Below are 20,933 nucleotides of genomic sequence, written 5' to 3'. Positions count from 1 at the left end.
TGCAAATGATCCCGCCCTCATGGCCATTTGCCATATGGGGCGTGGATATCCTGGGCCCGTTCCACCGGGCCGTCGCCGGGTACCGGTTCCTCTACATCGCCATTGAAAAATTCACAAAATGGTCGGAGGTTACCCCTGTGGTGAACATCACCAAAAAATCAGCAGTCGCATTCCTCAAGTCCATTGTGTGCAGATTTGGCGTCCCAAACCGCATCATCGCGGACAACGGGACCAAATTCAAAAGCAGACTCTTTCAAGAGTACTGCAAGGACATCGGCATCCAGCTATGCTTTGCTTCCGTGGCACATCCCCGCAGCAATGGGCAGGTCGAGAGAGCAAATGCAGAGGTCCTTAGGGGACTCAAGACCCGCACCTATAACTGCTTGAAGAAGCATGGTGCAAAATAGATTGATGAGCTTCCGTGCGTGCTATGGGGCAACCGGACCACACTCAGCCGAGCCACCGGGGAGACCCCATTCTTCCTGGTCTACGGGGCTGAAGCATGCCTTCCCCCGGAAATTCACCTGGGCTCACCACGGGTCTAGGCTTTTGACGAATCCATGCAGGAACAACTGCGGCGTGACGATGTGGACTTCATTGACGAACGAAGGTGGCGAGCAGCAATCCGAAATGCACACTACAACCAGGCGCTCAGGCGTTATCATCAATGGTTCGTGCACAGTAGGGAGCTCTGGGCTGGGGACCTCGTCCTAAGGCGGATCCTGAACTGAGCAGGGCTCCACAAACTCTCCCAAAGCTGGGAGGGTCCCTTTAAGATTACAGAAGTATGCCGGTCCGGATGCGTTTGCCTTGCCACAGAAGAAGGGGTGCCGCTACCCAACCCATGGAACATAGAGCATCTGCGTAAGTTTTACGCTTAGACAGAATAGGAAATGAATTTTTCCTTTGTAATAAGATAGGATCAGCATGCGGTCCAGAGTAGTGGGGGTCCGTCCTCGTAAACCTGACCTTTGGCATCCATCGCACCATCGGCTAGCATTAACGCGCGGCCCAGAGCGGTAGAGGTCAGCCCTCATAAACCCGGCCTCTGGCATCCATCGCGCAAGCCATGTATATCAAGTTGCAAAGGAAAGATTTGCTCCCAGTTCTGTCTTTGTGTCAAATTTTTATTTCGCATTTCGATTCTCGAGCTTTTCCCTTTCTAACCGCCGCGCAGACTTCCACTTTTGTCGCTACGGCTAAGATCGGTATTGAGTTGCCGGACTGCCGTACAGGTTCGGAACCCCCTTGTTGCTGGGAGAGGGGTCTGGACCCCTAGGGACCTGCTCTGGAGAGGGGGTGCTTGTTTTCTGGAGTGGTCCGGAGTCCTATGTAGCCGCTTAGCTGGTTCCGTACCCAAAGCCTACACGCTCCACCACCCTGTAACGAGTGCTCTAGTACCCGGAGCTGGGTAATTAGGGGCCCGGACCTCATTCTAGCTCAAGGGTTGGCTTCCTAAGTCCTACACGGCAGGTCCAGCTCCATATCTCAAAGGATCGAGTACGACAGAATGGCCTCACCCACTGCTAGGGAGGGGTCCGGAACGTCAGAGCCAGGTCCAGTAAAGTCGTGATTGTTTCCTGGAGTGGTCCGGAGCCCTGTGTAGCGTCTTAGCCTGGTTCCGTACCCTAAGCCTACACACTCCACCACTCTGTAACAAGCATCGTGCTGCCTGGACCCGCGTATCCGAAGCTCCAGACATCATACTGGCCTGGGGGCCGGTTCAGAATAGGTCCCGCGGGCCTGCTACTAAGCTTTGACTTTGAGTGTTATGCAGGTTAAGCCTTGACTGGTGGTAGCTAGCCTCAAACCATTGAGCCTACCTACCAAGGGGCCCCGGCATCTGCTTTAAGGCTTCATGCAGATCGAGGTCCAGTCTCGATGGTAGACAGACTTAAACAACTGAGCCTGTCTCCCAGAGGGCCCGGAGCATTCTCTTTGAGCCAGATACTAAGGATCGATTCTGCATGCGTTAAACAGCTAAGTTGTAGTATCATTACTACCATCCCAGCGAGTTTGATTTTCATCTCTGTAGTTTTTTCTACTATTCAGGGAATAAGTCGCCCGTTTGACTTACAATCTGTGCTACACTTATGCCCAAGAACACTTGTTCAACCTCATAGGGGGGTCCGGAGCGTCTTCTCGGCTCGGATGGCAGATAGGTTCTAACAACTGAACCTATCTACCAGGGAGCCAGGGCGCCGGAGTGCTGCATACCACAACCAGAGCAACTGACAAACAGCTAAGTTGAAATTTCATCTATTAAAATTTCAACAAGTACAATGTTTTTACATAACACAAAAAACAAAAGTTCTACTGCTGTGATGGTCCAGCTCAGGAATCTGCAGGCTCCCGCTTGAAATAAGCAGCTACAAAGTCGACGACCTCCCGCACGCTTTCCTGAGCGGAGGCTTCCGTCTCCGCCACTGGACCATCGACGACGGGGGCTAGCGAGATGGCGGGGTCGTGGCTCCGGAGGCAGATCAAAATGTACTCCGCCACCATCCGGCACAGCTCAAGGCCCTCGGCTTCAAGGTGGCCAGTGAGGATCGGCTCCAGGCGCCGAAATCTCTCTGAAGCAGAGTTCAACACCGGGAGGGTGTCAGCAATTGAAGCTGGCCGCTCCGCCACTTGGATTGGACTCATTCCAAGTGGCACCAGAGCTGAGCTTTCTTCGCCCGCCCAGTCGATGATTCGCTGGGCCCCCATGCACTGGTCCTCCTGCAGCTTCCGGGCTGCCTCCTGGACCACCTCCTGTACCTGGGCATCTAGTGCCGCCTGAGCCACCTCCAGCTGGAGGGTCTTCTCCTGGAGCGAGGCCTCCTTCCGCGCCACTGACTCCTTCAGGGTCTTAAGACACTCGCGCTGGCACGCAAGGGCCTTCTCCATGCTGGTGGTGAGGGATTCCCGCCGTGCAAGGGACTTCCTCTCCTCCTCGAGCTCCATCTCGGCAATAGCCTGTTGGCTGGCGGTCTCCTGCAGCTCCTGGCTCCATTGATGCAGGGACTCGGAGAGTTTGTCGAGCTCCTGCTTGCGGACCTCGAGTCCCTGGCTGCGAGACTCGAGCTCGGATCCCTGGGCCGCAAGGCTGGCCTCCTTCTTGGCAATAGCCTGCTCCCGCAGCTCCAGGGCTTTCTCCCGTCCCGCCACCACGAGCTCCCGGTCGAACACCTTCCGGAGCCCTTTCCTGTAGGACTCAAGGTCGGCCCCAAGCTCGGACCGGGCGGCGGCATCATGGGAGGCCTCGACCTTCGTGCGCTCCTCTAGACGGATGTGCCAGTCGCCGAGGCGCTGACGCTCGCTCTCTAGAGCTGTCCACTCCCATCGGAATGCTGCCTCAGTGGTAGAGGTCGCCTCTTCTATCGTCCGCAGACCCGGACCAACACCCGGGGGAGGGGAACCGCATCCTCCTCTGGGGGACCTTGTAAGAGCCGCCTACCAGAGACCACCTCTAGCTCTTCAGGTTGGGAGCTGGGGTGGGGACATCTGGCACAAACGTCGGTCCCTCGGGTACTGAGGTGCACGCCGTTGCTGCATCCGCTGCCACTGTGCTCGCCGTCGCCAAGCCCGGTGTCGGTGCGTCTGCCGCCGTAGCCGGGGCCTCGGGGGCCACCGCGTTGGACATTGCTGCGCCTGGCACTGGCGCATCTGCCGCCGCCGCGTTGGGCACCATCGGGTTAGCGGAGGTTGCCGCACCCGAGCTCCCCACATCCGCCGTCGCTTCCACCGTTGCCGCCGAGGGTACCGGTCGCCTGGACCCAGGCTGATGAGCCAGCGGCGGCGGAAGAGCTGCCTGGGCGAGAGGCCCTGCCAAACGAAGAGAAGAAGCTCTTCGGCAAAAAGCAAAGCACCAGGAATAAGGGGAGTGAACGGAAGAACACTTACCTCGAAGCGCCGGGTCTCCAGCGTCCACGGAGGCTGGGCGACCGCTGCTGCCGTGGCTGCTGCTGCTGCCCTTGTGGTGGCGATGGTGGTGGAGGTTGTTGCTGCTGCTGCTGCTGCCGGGGAGAGGCACCTCCCGGCGGTGGTGATGGCGGCGCAGCTACACCAGGGGTCCCGCGTGAGCCGAGGGCCCAGGACCTACCCTGGCCCACGTCCTCAGCGGCCCTCTGACGCTTTGCGGCGGGCTCCATAACTGGGGTCCCGTCGCTACGGTGCAACCTGCGCCGGCTCACCTCCTCCGGCGATGCGCCGGAGCTGCTTCGGGCGTGGCTGGGACTGCTCGCAGTGGAGCTACCAGCCACGGCCTGCTTGCCCTTGGCAGAAGGGCCAGACCCTGCGGTGCTCGGCACGGCCTGTTCCTCGGACGCACCGGGGATCCGGATCCCACGGTCCGGGTCGCCCCCAGTTTGGCGCGCTGCTAGCCCACCGTCATCGAGGGTCGGCAGAGTGGCCAGCACCACAGCCCTCAGGCTCGAGTCCTCGCAGAGGGGAACGATGCCTTGAGGGAGGATCAGGTGCTCCGGGACGAAGATCTCCCCTGTCACCGGCCGCACCACGACCTCCAGGCCTTCCTGGGTCAGATTGCTGCCCTCCCCGCGGTGGGTCCTGCTGCAGTCTTGGAGTCCGGTGAAACTCCAGGCAGGACGCGGCCGCTGCTTCAGAGGGGCAATCCGGCGCTTCAGGAAGTCCCCGAGCACGTGCAGCAAGGTGAGGCCGCTCTCCGCCAGCGTCCTGATCTTGCTCAGCACGGGGTCAAACTCCGACGGCAGGGACGGCTTGGCCCTCCAGGACTGGCGGTCGGAGGCGGGTCCCTCGGTCGGCATGATGAGGTGCTCGTTGGCTTCGGTGCTGGCGATCACCCACTCCTTGCGCCAATCCTCCCACTTCCCGCTAGTAAGCTCGGGGATGTAGGGCATCTACAGATCGCTCCTTGTCTGGAAGTAGTACGCCCCCACTTCATCCTTGCTCTTCCCGGACTTCACCAGGACGAAGAAGTGGCGGAAGAGAATGACGCAAGGCCGCACCCCCATGAACATCTCGCATAGGTGGACGAAGATCGACGTCAGAAGGATGGAGTGGGGCGTGAGATGCTGGAGCTGGAGGCCGAAATCCTCCAGCAGCAGCAGGAAGTACGAAGATATCGGCAGCCCCACCCCGGTGAAAATGTGCGAAAAAACAGCACAAATTCCCCGCCGCGCAGATCGCCGAGGGGAACCGAGCCTGCTCAAATTCCCCAGGCAGTCTCCTGTGGACTCCACCCAAGCAGGCGGCACACCACGTTCAGTTCCGCCTCGGTTTGGAAACAACGGGGACGAACGAGGGACGCCATCTTGCTATGGAGGCGAGGAACAATCTGCGTAGAAGAGCAAGGGGCGAGGAGGCTCGAAGGCAAAGGTGCGCAAAGGTTTGGAAGGAAGAAGGCGAATGCGGAAAAATAACCGCGGTATGTGGTTCGGCCCTTTATGAAGCCTGATCCAAACGGTGCGCCCCGGAACCGTCGCTGGATGTAAAGCGACACTCACGCCTGGTGTTAACCGCCCGGTCCATGACAAGGGGGCCCAGGCCCACCTGTCAGGAGAGGCGGGTAACAAACGAAGGTGTGAAAAGGCGGGATTCGAACTGTCGTGTGCACACGGAGCGAGGCAGAAGCCGAACCGACCTTTCGGGAACCGCGCTGGCGGAAAAGAATTCCTTTTACCCCAGCGGCAATAGTACCGAGCATTATATGCGTGACTAGGCACACCACTGTGCGTGGGGGCCTTGATTCAGTGAGCCGTTGCGACGTGATGGGCCAGTAAGGAACCCAGTGGATGGACAAAGCCGGACAAGACTCCTGCAGCGTGCACAGTCTAACACTAGAGGCTTCAAGTTATGCAGAGCTAGGTCACAATAGTGGCCCCAACTGCGGGTTCGTCGCCTCACCCAAGGTGGGCCCGGGGGCCACTGTCAGTACCCTGTAGCAGGAATACCTACTCCTACTGTAGTAAAACAGGGCTCGCGTAGTCATCCATAACTACGCCCTAAGAGGCGGAGCAGCCGGGCCCCAGGGGTACGGCTCTTACCTCACCAGGCTAACGGCCCCGGACCCATTCCCCGCTCTGGGAACGGGTCCGGTGACGCCACGTGTCCCTGAGGAAGGGAAGCTCCGTGCCAACAGCCGAGGGGTCGGACCCCCCATATGGGTCCGGGACCTCCCCGCGTCCGTCCGAACCTGCCACGCGCGTAGAACCAATATACCACCGGGGCGGGGTCCGGGGGCACCACTTGTCCCGCAGGCGCAGGCGCGGGCGCGAGTCTTCCGCTGGAAGACTCGCCCACCCACCGCATTCAATGCGGATAGTTGAGGTGTGCTCTGCCGCCGCGACGCGCGGGGCAGCTTTTGTCAGGCCTCACTGTAGACCGCATATTGCCGAGGTACACAGTGCAGCCGCATGCGCCGCATCCGCGCAGAGCCCGTCTACCGCATTAAATGGATACGACGGCACGACACCCTTTCATCATACCGCCTATGCCGCAAGCTACACGACCCGTTCAGCTACGCGGCAGGCTACAGCAAGCTACGCCGCAAGCTACGCCCTAGCGCCGTTTCGACAAGACAGGGCATGGCTATGCCGGATGGAAGATTCCCACGGGCAAGGCAAGGAAATCCCGGAATAAGATCTTTCCTAGGCGTAGCACCATAATAGCGCTAGGCCATTCGTATTAAATACAACATCGTTGGGCCCACCTGTCGGGTACTCAACAGTCATGTACGCGCCTCCTTTGAGATATAAAAGGGAGGCGCTCGCTGCACACTCCAGACTCTCTCGACACTCTCTAAGGCCAAGGAAAGCCAGACACAACACAAGCTCAGATTCACTCCGAACAATCCCGTTCTCAACCTCTTGAGAGCACAAGCAATACAACACACAGTGGACGTAGGGTATTACGCTCCGGCGGCCCGAACCACTCTAACATGCTGTGTTCATCGTGTTCTTGCATCTAGATTGGACTAATCCTATCTATCCCCGAGTACTCACCCTCTGGGTTTAGGCAGGTGCACTACGCCACCCGGCTGTGGGTTTGCACACCACGACACACATGATATTGTAATCCTGAATATATTTCTCTTCAAAAATAAAAAACGAGCAGTTAAAAGTGTATGCTCTCCATAGCATCACTTGGGATTTACTTTCCTTGATCTGCAGGTTGTCTTTGGACAAGTCAAGAAGGTCCCTGAGATAAGAACAGCTAAAAGTGTATGCTCTCCATAGCAGCACTTCAAGAAACATTTCTAAAGAGGCATGAGAAATTCTTTACCAAATACTCACCTCACTTTTTCCAAATATATCTCCACCTGAGACATGGCAAATGAACTTATTTTACTATTCAGCAAACCTAACAACTGGAGGGGGGGAAAACTAGCAATGTGGATTCTAAATCAGCATGAGGCTGGTATGTTAACATTGACAGCTTCACAGTCCACATGCTTGCTGATGATCCTAAACATACAAAAAGCTCATCCACAACTCGCTAGTTTTCTGTTCATTGCAATGGAAGATGCTTGGCCCCTATGTTACATTCCAATTCCAGATTACAAAAATGTGTAAGGTCAAGGCTGAAGTGACATGATCAGTAATTATCCCATAAATTAAAGCTCAAGGACATTTAATTTACCTCCATACTATAAGTCTTTCCCACCCTAGTCTAGACACAAGCAAATTTGAAATTTAATAGTTGATCACTAAGACATTGATCATATCATAGGAGCAACGCAAATTATGACTGTACAGTAAATTAGGAAGTTGTAATATGATGAGCATTGCTCTGAGGGGGAAAAAGTGGATAGACATATACATCCTGTGCAGTAAAACAAGTGTACAACTGGCCAATAAGGGTACAGGGTGCATGTGTATGAAGCAATATATACCTGACCATAAGTAATTACAGTTCCATTTATTCCATTATAGCATCTGTTTCCAGAATGTGGAAAATGGCTACTAGAGACAATTAGCAGTTGCACAGTACATCAGCCTTCCAGTAAGAAAGGAGAATTGAATTTGCACAGGACCAAGTATTTAGCAAAGAATTGGGACTAGCTTAATGCAGCCTTGATTAACAGCATATGGAATCTGAATATTGACGGTTATAAATGGCGTTAAAAGTGGTTGCCAATGGTCTGTGGAAACCATCAAGTAGAAAACAGGAAGAACATCAGTTTTTGTCCTATAGATAAATGCACACATAGAAACATTAACTCTAATGTTTGGGGTACCTTTCATCTGAGAAAATATTGTACTGAGAAAATGTAAGGTTGGCATACCATATCAACTTTAGAATAACTGCTTGAGGACACTAGATTGACAAATAGAGGATGTGTGTTCCCCCAACAGCTCTGTTGGCAATTCCTTGATGTAATTTGGACAAGTCAACGAAGCTAAATTAGCATTTTCTTATAGAAAGGTAGTCCAAGTAAGCTCAAGAGGACTTACAGAAAGGTTTTCTAATGCATCTTAACAGTTCAGTATAGATATCTGCAGGTGTAATTGAACATATACCAAATATCGAAGTGAAAGCATGGAGGTCCTGATGACAAGTATTTCCTTCTGAATATCATAGAAAACTAGAATGGAAGGAAGGTGTCGCGTTCTTCATTCTGACCTCTGTTGCTCCAGAAATGTAAATTCCTTGGGTTTTACTTTCGTTGATCTGCAGGTTGTCTTTTGACAAGTCAAGAAGGTCCTGAGATAAGAACAGATAAAAGTGTATGCTCTCCATAGCAGCACTTCAAAAATCATTTATAAAGAGGGATGAGAAATTCTCTACCAAATACTCACCTCACTTTTTCCAAATATATCTCCACCTGAGACTTTGCATATGAACTTATTTTACTATTCAGCAAACCTAACAACTTAAGGGGGGGGGGGGGGGCAACCGCAATGTGGATTCTGAATTAGCATGAGGCCGGTATGTTACCGTTCACAGATTCGCAGTCCACGTGCTTGCTGATGATCCAAACATACAAAAAGCTCATCCACAACTTGCTGTACTATTCCAGTTTTCTATTCATTGCAATGCAAGATGCTTGGCCCCAAATTACAAAAATGTTTAAGGGCAAAGCTGAAGTGACATGATTAGTAATTATGCCATAAATTCAAGGACATTTACTATAAGTCTTTCCTGTCCCAGTCTAGACACAAGCAAATTTGAACTAAATATCATCAGCAAGCACGTTTCACAAAGATCAATCATCAGTTTCGGATCTAGCCGGCAATAAACACAATTTCATAAAGAAAAAGCACGGTAGATGTAGATGCAATCATACAAAAGAACAGAATAACAGCAACCTCATATAGATATCGATCATTAACTGCATATGCCATTACAAATTGTTCATCAGGAGATCATCAGTGATCATCGCCACCCTGGAAACTAAACTTTGCAAGACAGAAAACGCAAAAACATGACTGCCTCACATCAGGCACGAAACAACACCACCATCGGAAGATCCTCTCATTCGCAGCTTCTACTACTCCAGTAAAACTAGTACTAGTACTACTCATCCACAGAACTCGATCAGGCGGATTCATCTACTCGACTACACCATGGCGCTTCCAAAGATTCTTACTCATTCACAACGGGAACAGGCCGCCGCCACTGGCCTACAGATCCGCGCCGCCGTCCCCGCCGCCGCCTGCCTCGTCGACGGGGAGGACCACCGGAAGCGCCCTCAGGCCCTCCATGGCGTGACGTACTGCGGCGACGCTCTCCCCGCCGATGGCGACTCCACCCTTCAGGTCTTCGTTCGCCTGGACCAGCATGTTGGAGACGATGGAGGCCGCCTGGTGATAGGCGCCCTGGTCGCCATCGATCTCACGCGCATGGCGGCTGATGTTGCGGCCGAAGCGTCGGAGGAGGCGGCCGGCGACGAGGTCCACCGGATCCACCTCGAGCATCGGTAGGATTGCGTTGTCGACGATGTCGAGGCCGATGGAGATCTTGGCGAGCGCGTTGACTTTTGCCATGGACGGGACCTCCCAGCCATGCATGCCCTCGCCCTTTCGGAGCACCTGGAGAAGGTTGGGGGCCTGGCGAAGGTCGGCGGAGGTGATGTGGACCACGGCCTTCTTGGTGGTGGGGATCTCGTGGTAGATCAGCAGGCACTCCTGGAGGCTCGCAACGTTCCTCTGCCTGGGTGTCGTGTCGCTGATGTCGCCGTCGCCGCTGCCGCTGCCAGGCTCATCGTCGGCGAGGACCACCACCTTGGGCTTCAGCGTGTCCAACTGTCCATCGCCTGGCGGATCGCTGCCACCCTCTCCTCGTCGATCGGAAGCTCCTTGTTGACGAGGTCCATATTGGCGTCGACGAGGACCTTGCGCACCTTCCAGGCGTCGAGCTTGTAGGGGCCGTTCTTCCCATCCACCTTCCTCGCAAAGTGGTAGATGTCATTGGCGCATCGCTGGAGTAGGCGGGCGGCGCGGTGGTTGTCGGGGGCGGCCGCGAGCATGGGGAGGACGGCGACGTCGACCGTATCGAGGCAGATGGATGCCTGGGACACCTGCTCGAGCCTCCGGATGGAGGCCACCTTCCAGCTGAAGGCGGCCTCTCCCTTGCGAAGCACATGGTGGAGCGCAGGGGCGTCGGTGGCCAGGACGGACTCGAGCTTGACGCTGACGCCCACCGGAGTCGGCTGCTCCGTGAGGAGGCGGAGGGCTCCCTGGAGGCCGGCGATGGTCCTCTCGTTCTCCGCCGCCACCGCCATTTCCGCCGCCGCCGCGCTCTCTCTCTCGCTCTTTCTCTGTCTGAAGTGGAACCCTCCCGCTCTCTTTCGCCCAGATATTTTGTGTGTGATGTAACCTTTCTTTTTGGGTTTGGTCTTATTTTATAGTGGAACCCTCCCGCTCTCTTTCGCCCAGATATTTTGTGTGTGATGTGACCTTTCTTTTTGGGTTTGGTCTTATTTTATAGTAGTTACACGAAATTCTCTTTCGTGGAACGCACAAAAGGTATCTAATGCTGGAAGGGGATTGGTGGAGAGGGGCGGGGCGTGGATCAGTGAGTTGGCGCGAGCTTCAGGCGTTGGATTTGGGCCGCCGCGGGAGGATTGACGGAGTAGAGTGGAGCGTTGAATTTTCTATGGGTAGTGATCGACGAGTGGAGAGGTGCGTGTGGGGCCGCGGGGCGTCCGCGCGTTCTCGAAGCTTCTACCGGGTTCTGTTCGGACCCGATGGGGCTACCTACTCCTATGGGATCTTCGTGCGTTGCACGAAAGATGCGAAAGCCCTGTGATGCGTGGTGCAAGAGCTGGTGGAACGCGTCGACGTTGCTCAGCATGGCCCCGCGGCGCAGCATCCAGGGCGTCCAAGCTGGCCCGCGAGGAACACCGTAACGGCTCTCGAGCGGCCCACGCCATTCCAAATTCTAAATTTTTTCACACTCTCTCGATCACATCAATTTATAGAAGCATGCATGGAGCATTAAATATAGGTAAAAAAATTAACTAATTGCATAGTTTGTCTGTAATTTAAGAGACGAAGTTTTTGAGCCTAATTAGTCCATAATTGGACACTAATTACCAAATACAAACGAAAGTGCTACAGTAACTGAAGTTGTAAATATTTGCAATCTAAACAAGGCCTGACACAGTCAGTTTTCCTGTAGTTTCAATTCTGCAAAAACTATGTAATGTTGTAGTTGAATTCTACTCCCTCCGTTTCAAATTGTAATTTTCTTTACCTTTCTTTGTGCATACATTTTGCTATGTGTCTAGACATAATGTCTAGACACATAGCAAAATGCATATACCAAAAAAGTCAAAGTAAACTACAATTTGGACCCAATGAAAGCATGTGAAAAATATAAAAGCAAGGCAACTTTGAGATGCATGCATGCATGCTTGTGTTGAATTTGGACTACACATGTGCCTCGGTTTGAATTTGGATACACATGCAGTGGTTAACATTACAAAATGCAAATGGTGTCTTCAAGGAGTTTTAAAAGGAGTCCCTCACCATGTCAGGTCAGCCTGGGCGTTCGGGTTACCCGATTTTTTCGAGTCAGGTAGTTCGGGTAATGAAAACTACTACCTGATTTTAGTCCTGAAAAAACACTACCTGAAATTTCGGGTACCCGATAATTCGGGTTCGGGTATACCCAATCTACCTGAATTTACATAAAACAATATACTATTCACGATTTTAGTAGCAATTTATACATAATTTGACCTGTAATTTGTGTATAATTCGGGTACCCTCGGGTTCGGTAATTCGGGTCCTGGTTCGGGTAATTCGGGTACGGGTAATGGGTATCGGGTATTTTGCCCAGGGTTAATGTCAGGGACAATGATTTGCATGTCTTAGTCATAAGAAACACTTAAAGATCGAAGTTGGTGTATTTTGCGCAAGGAATAATGTTCAAAGGTTCTAACATGGCATGTAGGGCGTGTTTGGCTTGCAACCACAACGTCACGCCTCAAGTTCAGCTACCACACACGTGGAGGTTGTCGCTTAGTTCTCATCTAAGACTACCTGCACCGGGGCCGGTAAAGACATCCTGCAGGAGCCTTTACCGGACCCAAGGGCTGTAGCGGGGTCCTAGAAAACCTCCTAGAAAGTGCAGGACACGCTCGCATCCGGTGCTTTCACCGGACGTACGAGCATCCTGTACGTGCCAGGCGGGGCCTGCGCGTCCTCGCCCTCCATGCTCGTCGCTCCGCACGCCATGGCCGAAAGGAGAAGGGAGAAAGGGAGGGAGCAGAGGAGGCGCAGCCCGTGCACGCCGCGCCATGGGAGCTCCTCCGGGCCCGCGCTTGTCCTTGCCCGTCCACGCCGCGCCATGGGAGCGAGCAGAGGAGGAGACGGGCGCCGGCCCGCCCGCCACGCCGCAACCACACCGGGGAGGAACTCGTCGAGGAGGTGGCCGGGGCCGCCGAGCGTGCCATCGCCGGGCCCGCCCGCTACCCCTTCCTCCTCCGCGCGCGAGCCGCCTCTCCACATGGGCGCGCGGGCGCACGGGCGCAGGCCGCGAGCGCGTGAGCGCATGACGGCACGGACGCCATTGCCGCGCTACCCGTTCCTCCTCTGCGCGCTGGCCGCTTCTTCTTCTTCTTCGCGCCTCGCCGCGCGCGTGGACGCCACTGCCACTCCGCCTCGAAGCTCCACCGCCGCGAGTGCTGCAGCCGCGGCACCACCGGCCTAGGCTCGCCGAAACGCCGCCGCACCACCGCTGCTCCGTGAATCGAGCCACGCCGCCGCCTCTGCTCTGGGCGCGGGGCTCCGCCGGCCGCTGGAGCTGCCATCGCGGGCGTCGTCGCTCCACCTTCGTGCGGTCGCGCGCGAGCTCGGCCTCCACTCGGTCGGGCCTCCTCCGCGGCTAGGGCCGGGCCTCCTCCGCCGCCGTAGAGGGAGGCAGGGGAAAAAGGTGAGCCAGCGAATGGATAAGGTGGGGAAGGGGAAAAAAAGAAAAAAAAATCTTGACATGTAGGTCCCATAGTGGATAGAAGATGATATAAAAGATGGATGAGTGCGGAAGAATTGAATATAGAGGAGGGAATCTTGTTACTATATCTATTAGAATAGAGGAACATGACTGCAAGCATCTAAGTACCGACCGTCACAAACTTTTTTTTGCTTGTCGTTTGCTCCTGATGTTTGTCGTGTAGCACGTAGTAATTGTAGCGAGGTCGTGGCGAGTGTGGCGGGGTTTCTTGCCGCTATCGCCACACCGTGGCGTGGCCAACCGTGGCCAAGAACCAAGCAGGCTCTCGGAATAACTTGATAAAAGCACAGAACCATGATCGGGCGACAAATGCGACGGGACACATAGTTCCAAGTATAACAGGTTAATCCAGACTCCAGAGGAGAAAGATACACGACAAATCCTAATGCTACACCACTCTACTTAATTTAATACTCCCTTCGTTCTACATTATAAGCCATTTTCAAGAATTTTGGAGAATTCAATATCTTAATTAAGTTTGGCCAAAACTATACAGATAAGATTTGTGACACATATTATGGAAATATAATTGATGTAGAATCAAATGATAATAAGAGCATTTTAGAGGTCGAGGTAGAAACATATTTAGAGCGAGCAAAGGCAGGTCTTTCGGTGAAGCACAAGTCGGGCTATGGACTTGCGTGGCTTGCCGTGCCTTGCGCCAGCGCGCGCGTGATTGACCGAGCATCCATCATCCGATATCACTTGTGTGGACGTGTGGCCATGTGGGTAGATGGACCCAGCCAGCAGTGCCGGCCCTAAGGGGAGGCTAGGAGGCGTTTTTTTTTATATTTTTCAAAATCGTTTTTTACAAAAATATATTTTTGGTTTCATAATTTACAGATCTATAGCCCTACCGCCTGGCTGCGGGGCGGCCGCCCCCCTGCCGCCCTCCTGCTGGGCGGTAGTGACTTTAATATAAATAAATTTATTTTTAATCGCATTTTAGCCCCTGTGGGAGGCTGCCGCCCGGCAGCCAGGCGGTAGGTACCCGCCGCCCGGTGGCGGGGCGGTAGGCCTACCCGCCGCCCGGCAGGGGGGCGGCAGGCCCTTCCCGCAGGTTAAACCTTGACCGTCAGTGCGGCAGTGCGGCATTAGATGTGGTTTTAAATATTTTTGATAGAAATAAAAACTGTTAGTAAAGTAAATGAATATGAAAAGTAAAACTTAGCAATTCATACACATACGCAACTGAGAACGAAATAGGTGATGTAAGAGAACGAAATAAGTATAACATGACGACATAACAAAAATACAGAAACAACTAGAAGCATCTCCTAACCACCCCCGGCCATGTTGACCTCTTTTACGCTGTGCGTGGACGTGGTCTGTAGGTGGTGTGTCGGTCTGGAGGCCCTCGTCTCTACCTGGACGTCCGGTGGCCACAGGTGTATGGACGTGGTTTTTATTTCTATCCAAAATATTTAAAACCACATCTAATGCCGCACTGACGGTCAAGGTTTAACCTGCGGGAGGGGCCTGCCGCCCCCTGCCGGGCGGCTACCTGGCCTACCGCCCCGCCACCGGGCGGCGGGTACCGGCTGCCGGGCGGCAGCCTCCCCCTAGGGGCCAAAATGCGATTAAAAATAAATTTTATTTATATCAAGGTCCCTACCGCTCAGCAGGAGGGCGGCAGGGGGCCGGCCGCCCCGCAGCCGGGCGGTAGGGGTATAAATCTGTAAATTATGAAATCGAAAATATATTTCTGCAAAAAAATGATTTTGAAAAATATAAAAATAAAAAAAACGCCGGCCAGGAGGGGCGACGGCCGAGGGCCCAGGCGGCAAGGGGGCCCAAGACTATGTATATAAACTCTCATACCATATAGTCATTATGCTTAATGAAGACAGCCCATTAGGAAGCGAATGAGGACCAGGGATGGCAGCGGCTAGCTCAAGGAGGCAACCAAACGTTTTCTCTTTCTTTCCCAGGATCAGGAGGCAAGGAGTCACGCTCGTGCCCCAATACCTTATGCCCTAACGCAAGATCGTGACCGGAGATCATGAGACGGAGCTCAAGATGGCCGACGACGAGGTGGTTGCGGTGACGTTCACGGCTAGATTGCACACAACGACGACGACTAGGCCAGACGCACGACGAGTGTACATTGTTCCATGATAATTATCATCAAACCTGTTAAATCTAAAATATATATCACTGAATTATTTTTTTGTTTTGTATAAAAAAGTAGCTTCAACATATATTATAAGATTTTATGTATAGTTTAGAGGGGCCGTCGAGATGAGGTTGCCCGAGGGCGTGAAAACTTAGGGCCGGCACTGCCCGCCAGTAGCAGCAGTATAGAAAACTTACACGGAGTGCATGGCCATTTATCTTCCTTATTAATTGCAACCCGTCAGTAACGACGTTTGGAGGAGGTCTTGTAGCCCATGTGTTGTCCATCATCGAGGGCTGCTCGCCGCAACGTGGGCGTTCCTCGTAGAGGGCCAGCTTGTAGTACTAGTACTCCGTACTACCTGCCCTGCAACAGTCGGGCAGGCTCCGTCGCCTTGCGGCCTTGGGGCCGTGTGGCCCCGCTCCGCGAGCTCGGGCACCTGCGGAGGAGGCTTGGACCCTGTCCTGTTCCCGGTGCATGATCTGGCCACCACCGTACGCGACCTGGATGAAGGACAACAAAACAAGGCTGCAGGCTGCGGCACACGGTGCGGTGGCTTGTGCGGAAGGCTGGTCCGGTCGGTGGCGAGAACATCAATCAACGTACCTCTGGGCTGGGCTTGCCGTTCGTCGTTCTACGATCTGGACTTGAACACCGGCAAGGCAAGCCAGTCCTCTTCATGCCCACCACCTGCCGGTGGATGGAGATGCTAACTGCCACTCCCTGCTGCTGGTGGCAGAAGCAACAAAGCTCGATTCACGTATCCGTTGTTCGTACTACTAGTGCTACACTAGCATCTGTGTGACACAAAATCAGTTAATGTTGCTAGTGTTTTGCATCTCTGCGTGACACTGAGTTTTTTTTTGGCTAATTGTGCAACTGCCCCTGTTCTAGATAGATGTACTACTAGTGCTACACTAGCATCTGTGTGACACAAACTCTCTCCCTTTCTCACTGCTAAGTGGACCCCGCTCGTCAGTCTCTTCCTCTACCTTTGTCGCAGCAGTCTGTCGCTGAGCCGATCCAGCCATGGAGTAAGCGCAGGTCATTCCCCTTCTGCCCACGCCGGCTGCCGCACATCGTTTCTCTTCTCTTAGATAGACAAGATAAACAAAGACAGATCCTCAAAACTGCTTGGACTCCTTTGATTGAAGGACAGATTAATCAGAAGCGCTATTAAGAATCCAATCTCGTTACAATAAATGTTTGGATTCTTTATCTCAACGCTATCCATCCAGCCTATAAATTGAAGAGCAAACCCACGTGATCATGCATCTAATCCAACACACAAACCAGGCAAAGCGCCATAGCATCGCCCTCCAACTCGACATGGCTTCGTCCAAGCTCATCGCGCTGTTGTTCGCCTTCGCCATGGCAGCGGCGGCGCTGCATCCCTCGGAAGCGGCGAGGCTCCAAGTCGTCCAGCAAGCATCCAAGCCCGTGGCCGCAAGCCAAGAAGCAGCAGAAAAGGTGGCCGACCAAGCAGCAGCAGGCGCCGGCGGCGTGGCACGCCCATCGACGACACCTCCGTTGCCTGGCATCCCCGCTGGCCTACCTCCAAATCTACTGGCCGCCATCCCGGAGCTGCTTTTCCCGGGGCTGGGCGCCGCCCGCCGCGATTCCGCTCACGCCGCCTGGCGCGCCCGGCCCGCCGCGCCCGCCGCGCTGCCGCAGCCGCGCCACCCGGACCGGGCCGCCCGACTCCCGGACTGCCTTGCCCGCACCGGCCACGCGCCCGACGCGCCGCCGTCGCGCGCCTCGACGCCGCCCGGACCGCCCTGCCCGACGCGGAGCCGCGCCGCTCGGACCTCCACGCCCGACGCGCGGAGCCGCGCCGCCGTAACGGGTGCGCCGTACGGAATCGACCGAGAACGTCTGAGTCGGGTCTGGGGAGAGAGTAACAGAGAGAACAGGCAGGATAAGGGGTAGGATAGTCTTTTTTTCGTTTTTCCTTTTTTCAAACATTTTTTTAATCCATTAATCCCTAAAAGGTGACGGTGTGCCGAAATAGGGGCACGCGGGAGCTTCGTTTTGAAAAAACAGGGGGCAAACAAGTAAAGTTAAAAAAACGAGGGCAAACAAAAAATTAAACTTCAGAATAAGGACAGTTGTGCAATTAGCCTTTTTTTTATGACAACAACATGACACAGACTTGATCTTGCTCAACTGGTTGGTCCGACGGCGCGATGGGCCGTGCTCGCGGAGCGGGGGGGGGGCTCATTTGGCCGGCCGATTCATGCGGGTGCGGGGGTCGTCAGTCGTGGCACACCTTGTCAAATGGCAACCAAAGAATAACGTGAACGGCAATGAAAGGATTAGTAAGGAAATTTCTTTTAAAAACACACACACTACTAGTGACACTGCCCGGTCTAGGATTTTTTCTAAATTTTAATCCTTATTTAATCAATATGTCAAAAATAACTGCACTCAAAAAATATTTGCACCTCATATCCCTTTTGGTAGCGCCGAGTCCTATGGCGCGACCAAACCATATTGTCGCGCCACATAAATTGGCGCGGCAAGATACCACATTCTGGTCGCGACGTGGAAAAGTCTTGTCTCGCCAAATTATTTGGCGCGACAAGACTGAATTTTCCAAAAATCATAACTCCTCAATACTACGTCGGATGAAGATGATTTCTATGTGAAAATTGTAGCTCTCGACGAGATCTACAACTCTCTAGTTTTGAGTTTTTTCATTTGAAGAAGTTAAAAGGTTCAAAAAAAATATGTAAAGTTTCAATACCAAAATGATCGTGTATTAGCGCTTGTCACATTATAGAAATAATATCTTTTTTGTATGGATTCAAACGAAAATACCTTTTACATACCTTTTTCAGCTCGGTTTGCACATGGTATCCCAGAAACCACACGTGCTAATTTCTGCTTTTTGCGAGACAGGAGCTAAAAGAAATGATGATTCTTCCTAAAGCCGAAAGCCCAAATTGCGTTCTTGTTGGGATTCTTCTTCTGTCCCTTTTCGGCTTTTCCTCTGTTAGCTTCTGCAAGAACTAGTTGCTCGTGTAGCTGATGCTACCGATAAGCACATGCACAAAACTACGAAAGACAGGATCCCAACCAGTGGCGGAGGACAAATCAAAGCTAAGGTATGGCTGAGCTATACCAATCAAGCTTCAAATCTCAATTGACGGTGGCAGTGAAGTAAAAATATACAGATAGAAAACTGCATGTGGTATATAACAAAATACTACCAGTAAAACAAGGTATGGCGGCGGCCATATTTAGCCATACCGAGAGCTCCGCCACTGATTCCAACTAACCGTCTTGCCGACCTCTCCCCTTCTATATATATACAAACAGAAATTAGTGAGGCAAGGCGAGGCGACTATCACTCTCGCATGACTCTCCAATCCAAGCCCGTCCCCAAATTTATCAATGGCCACGATTGGTTGTCACTAGAAACACGAGATCGCAACAATGCTTATTTTACCTCCCGACCTGCTGGCTGCTGCAACCGGTTGGAATGCTAAATGACGTGAGAACTTTTTCGAATATTATAAAACTAGAAATTTATAGAAAGAAATTATTTTAAAGAATGGCTAATCATGGATTTTTAGAATCTAGAGCTCAGAAATCTTGTTTTAAGAAAGGAAGAGGAAAACACAACTTGGCCCGGCCCATCGCCCGCAGACGCCAGCCACCCACATCACCACACCACCGGAGTAGATACGACGCGCCGCCGCCCTCCGCCCGGCTCCAAGGAAACATTGACCTCCGCCCTCCGCGACCAGCAGCGGCGTCGCCAGCAACTCCGAGCCCGGTCTCGGGGTGAGCCTCTTCCTCCTAACAGCCTGCTCGCCCTCAACGTTAGGTTACTTCGGTCAATGTTTTGTTCACTTTCTAGTTTCTTTGGTCGATCTCCAAAGTGCTTGTGTGCCTTTTCCTGCTGTTTTCCCCCTTACATTTCGTTCATGTGTCCATCTGGGCTACCATTATCATCATTTTTTTGTTTCTGTTGCAGGTATACCTCATCAAGGGGTAAAAGAAAGGGATCACCCTGTCAACAAGATGGCGATGGAATATCTCGAGCTGGTAAAATAATGAGGAGTTCAATCCCAGACCTTCCTGAGGTAACTTAACATGTGTCGGAGAAAAAAAAAAGATATCATGTATGGGATGTTTTTAGCACTTGCTAACCTTTATGATTCCCAACTAGGAGTATTACTGAACTATTATAGGGAAAAAATGATGGCCAGAGGTCAGCTTTGTATAATTGTATACAGTCAAACTAGGCCATGAACTCAAGGATTATTAATCTGTGCTATGTGTCTATGTCGCTAGTGTTGTGCTGCAACCAAGTTCATATGGTCATTCGTTCGCATATTCTATGCTGCATTGTCAGCGGACATAGCTCCGCAACGGCTAAGACTATCCGCCATTTTTTATACATCCTAGTCAGCAAGATCCCCTTCCCTATATCTAATTCTTTCACACTCATCAATTTTTTATATTCATCCTCTATTAACTATGGGGCCCACTTGTCATTTTTTTTCATTTTTTCTTTTACTTTTCCCCCTCTCTCCATCCATTCGACCGCACCACCTCTCCCTGCCTCCTCGCTCCACGCCGACGACTCCGCGCGAGAAGCTCCCTCTTCTCTCCCCCACCGGCGGCCGCGGCAGGGCAGCGCGACGGCGGCTCTCCACCGGCGCCTCCCCCTCCCTGCGCGTGGCCGTGGCGGCGACGGGTCGCGTGCGCGCGGCGGTCCGAGGACGACCTCTTCTCCACCTCCTCCGCCTCCAAGCTCGCTGGTGCTCCGCCTCCAAGGTCGCCGGCCTCGGGCGCGGCGGCAGAGGCCCGCGCGACGGCGCCCCAGCGCGTCCTCTCCACCGGCAAGCGAGGACGGCCACAGTGTGGACTGCTCGAGGTGGTCCGGCGGCGTCCTCCCACAAACCAAATCGCAGCCGGCGGCCGGCGAGGTGGTCACCGAGGACGGTCCCTCGTCGGCGAGATCTCCCCGGCGCTTCTCGCGGACCTCCTGCGCGCCATCAAGTCCGGGCTCAAGGACAAGGCCGGAGCACCACCGCACGCCCTCTCCTTGCTCCGGCGGAGGTGGCCGCGTCCGGCCGAGGTGGCCTCGTCCGGCGGCGCCCTCACGTGCGGCTTCCCGGATCCGCGTGGCCGCACGTCGTCCTGCTCCCGAGCGCAGCGAGGCCGCCGGGACGGTCGTGGCTGGAACAGGGGCGCGGGCTGGACGACGGCAACGGGCAGGCGGCGGCCATGGAGCTCCGGGGCTGGACCTCCTCCTCTCTCCTCGCCTTTTCCCTCGAGCGGTGGAGCTGGACGAGCGCGGGCCCCAGGGAGGCGCGTACCGGAGCTGCCGTACGTCCGGGGCAGACATCCAGGAACCGCTGCCGCGATTTTTCCTGGATCCGTC

The 20,933-nt window shown here is 53.7% G+C and overlaps 1 protein-coding gene across 1 annotated transcript; it reads left to right on the top strand.

The window, feature by feature from the left end:
- The first annotated feature begins 16,864 nt into the window (after nt 1–16,864).
- On the top strand, nt 16,865–17,464 carry LOC120642980 (predicted GPI-anchored protein 58). Its single transcript, XM_039919530.1, has one exon. The coding sequence runs from the start codon at nt 16,865–16,867 to the stop codon at nt 17,462–17,464; it is 600 nt and encodes a 199-aa protein (XP_039775464.1).
- The last annotated feature ends 3,469 nt before the right edge of the window (nt 17,465–20,933 follow it).

This window comes from Panicum virgatum, chromosome 7K, assembly GCF_016808335.1.
Source record: "Panicum virgatum strain AP13 chromosome 7K, P.virgatum_v5, whole genome shotgun sequence".
Taxonomy (NCBI): Eukaryota; Viridiplantae; Streptophyta; class Magnoliopsida; order Poales; family Poaceae; genus Panicum; species Panicum virgatum.
The sequence above is the reverse complement of the archived record's forward strand: the minus strand, read 5'-3'. Positions and strand labels throughout refer to the sequence as shown.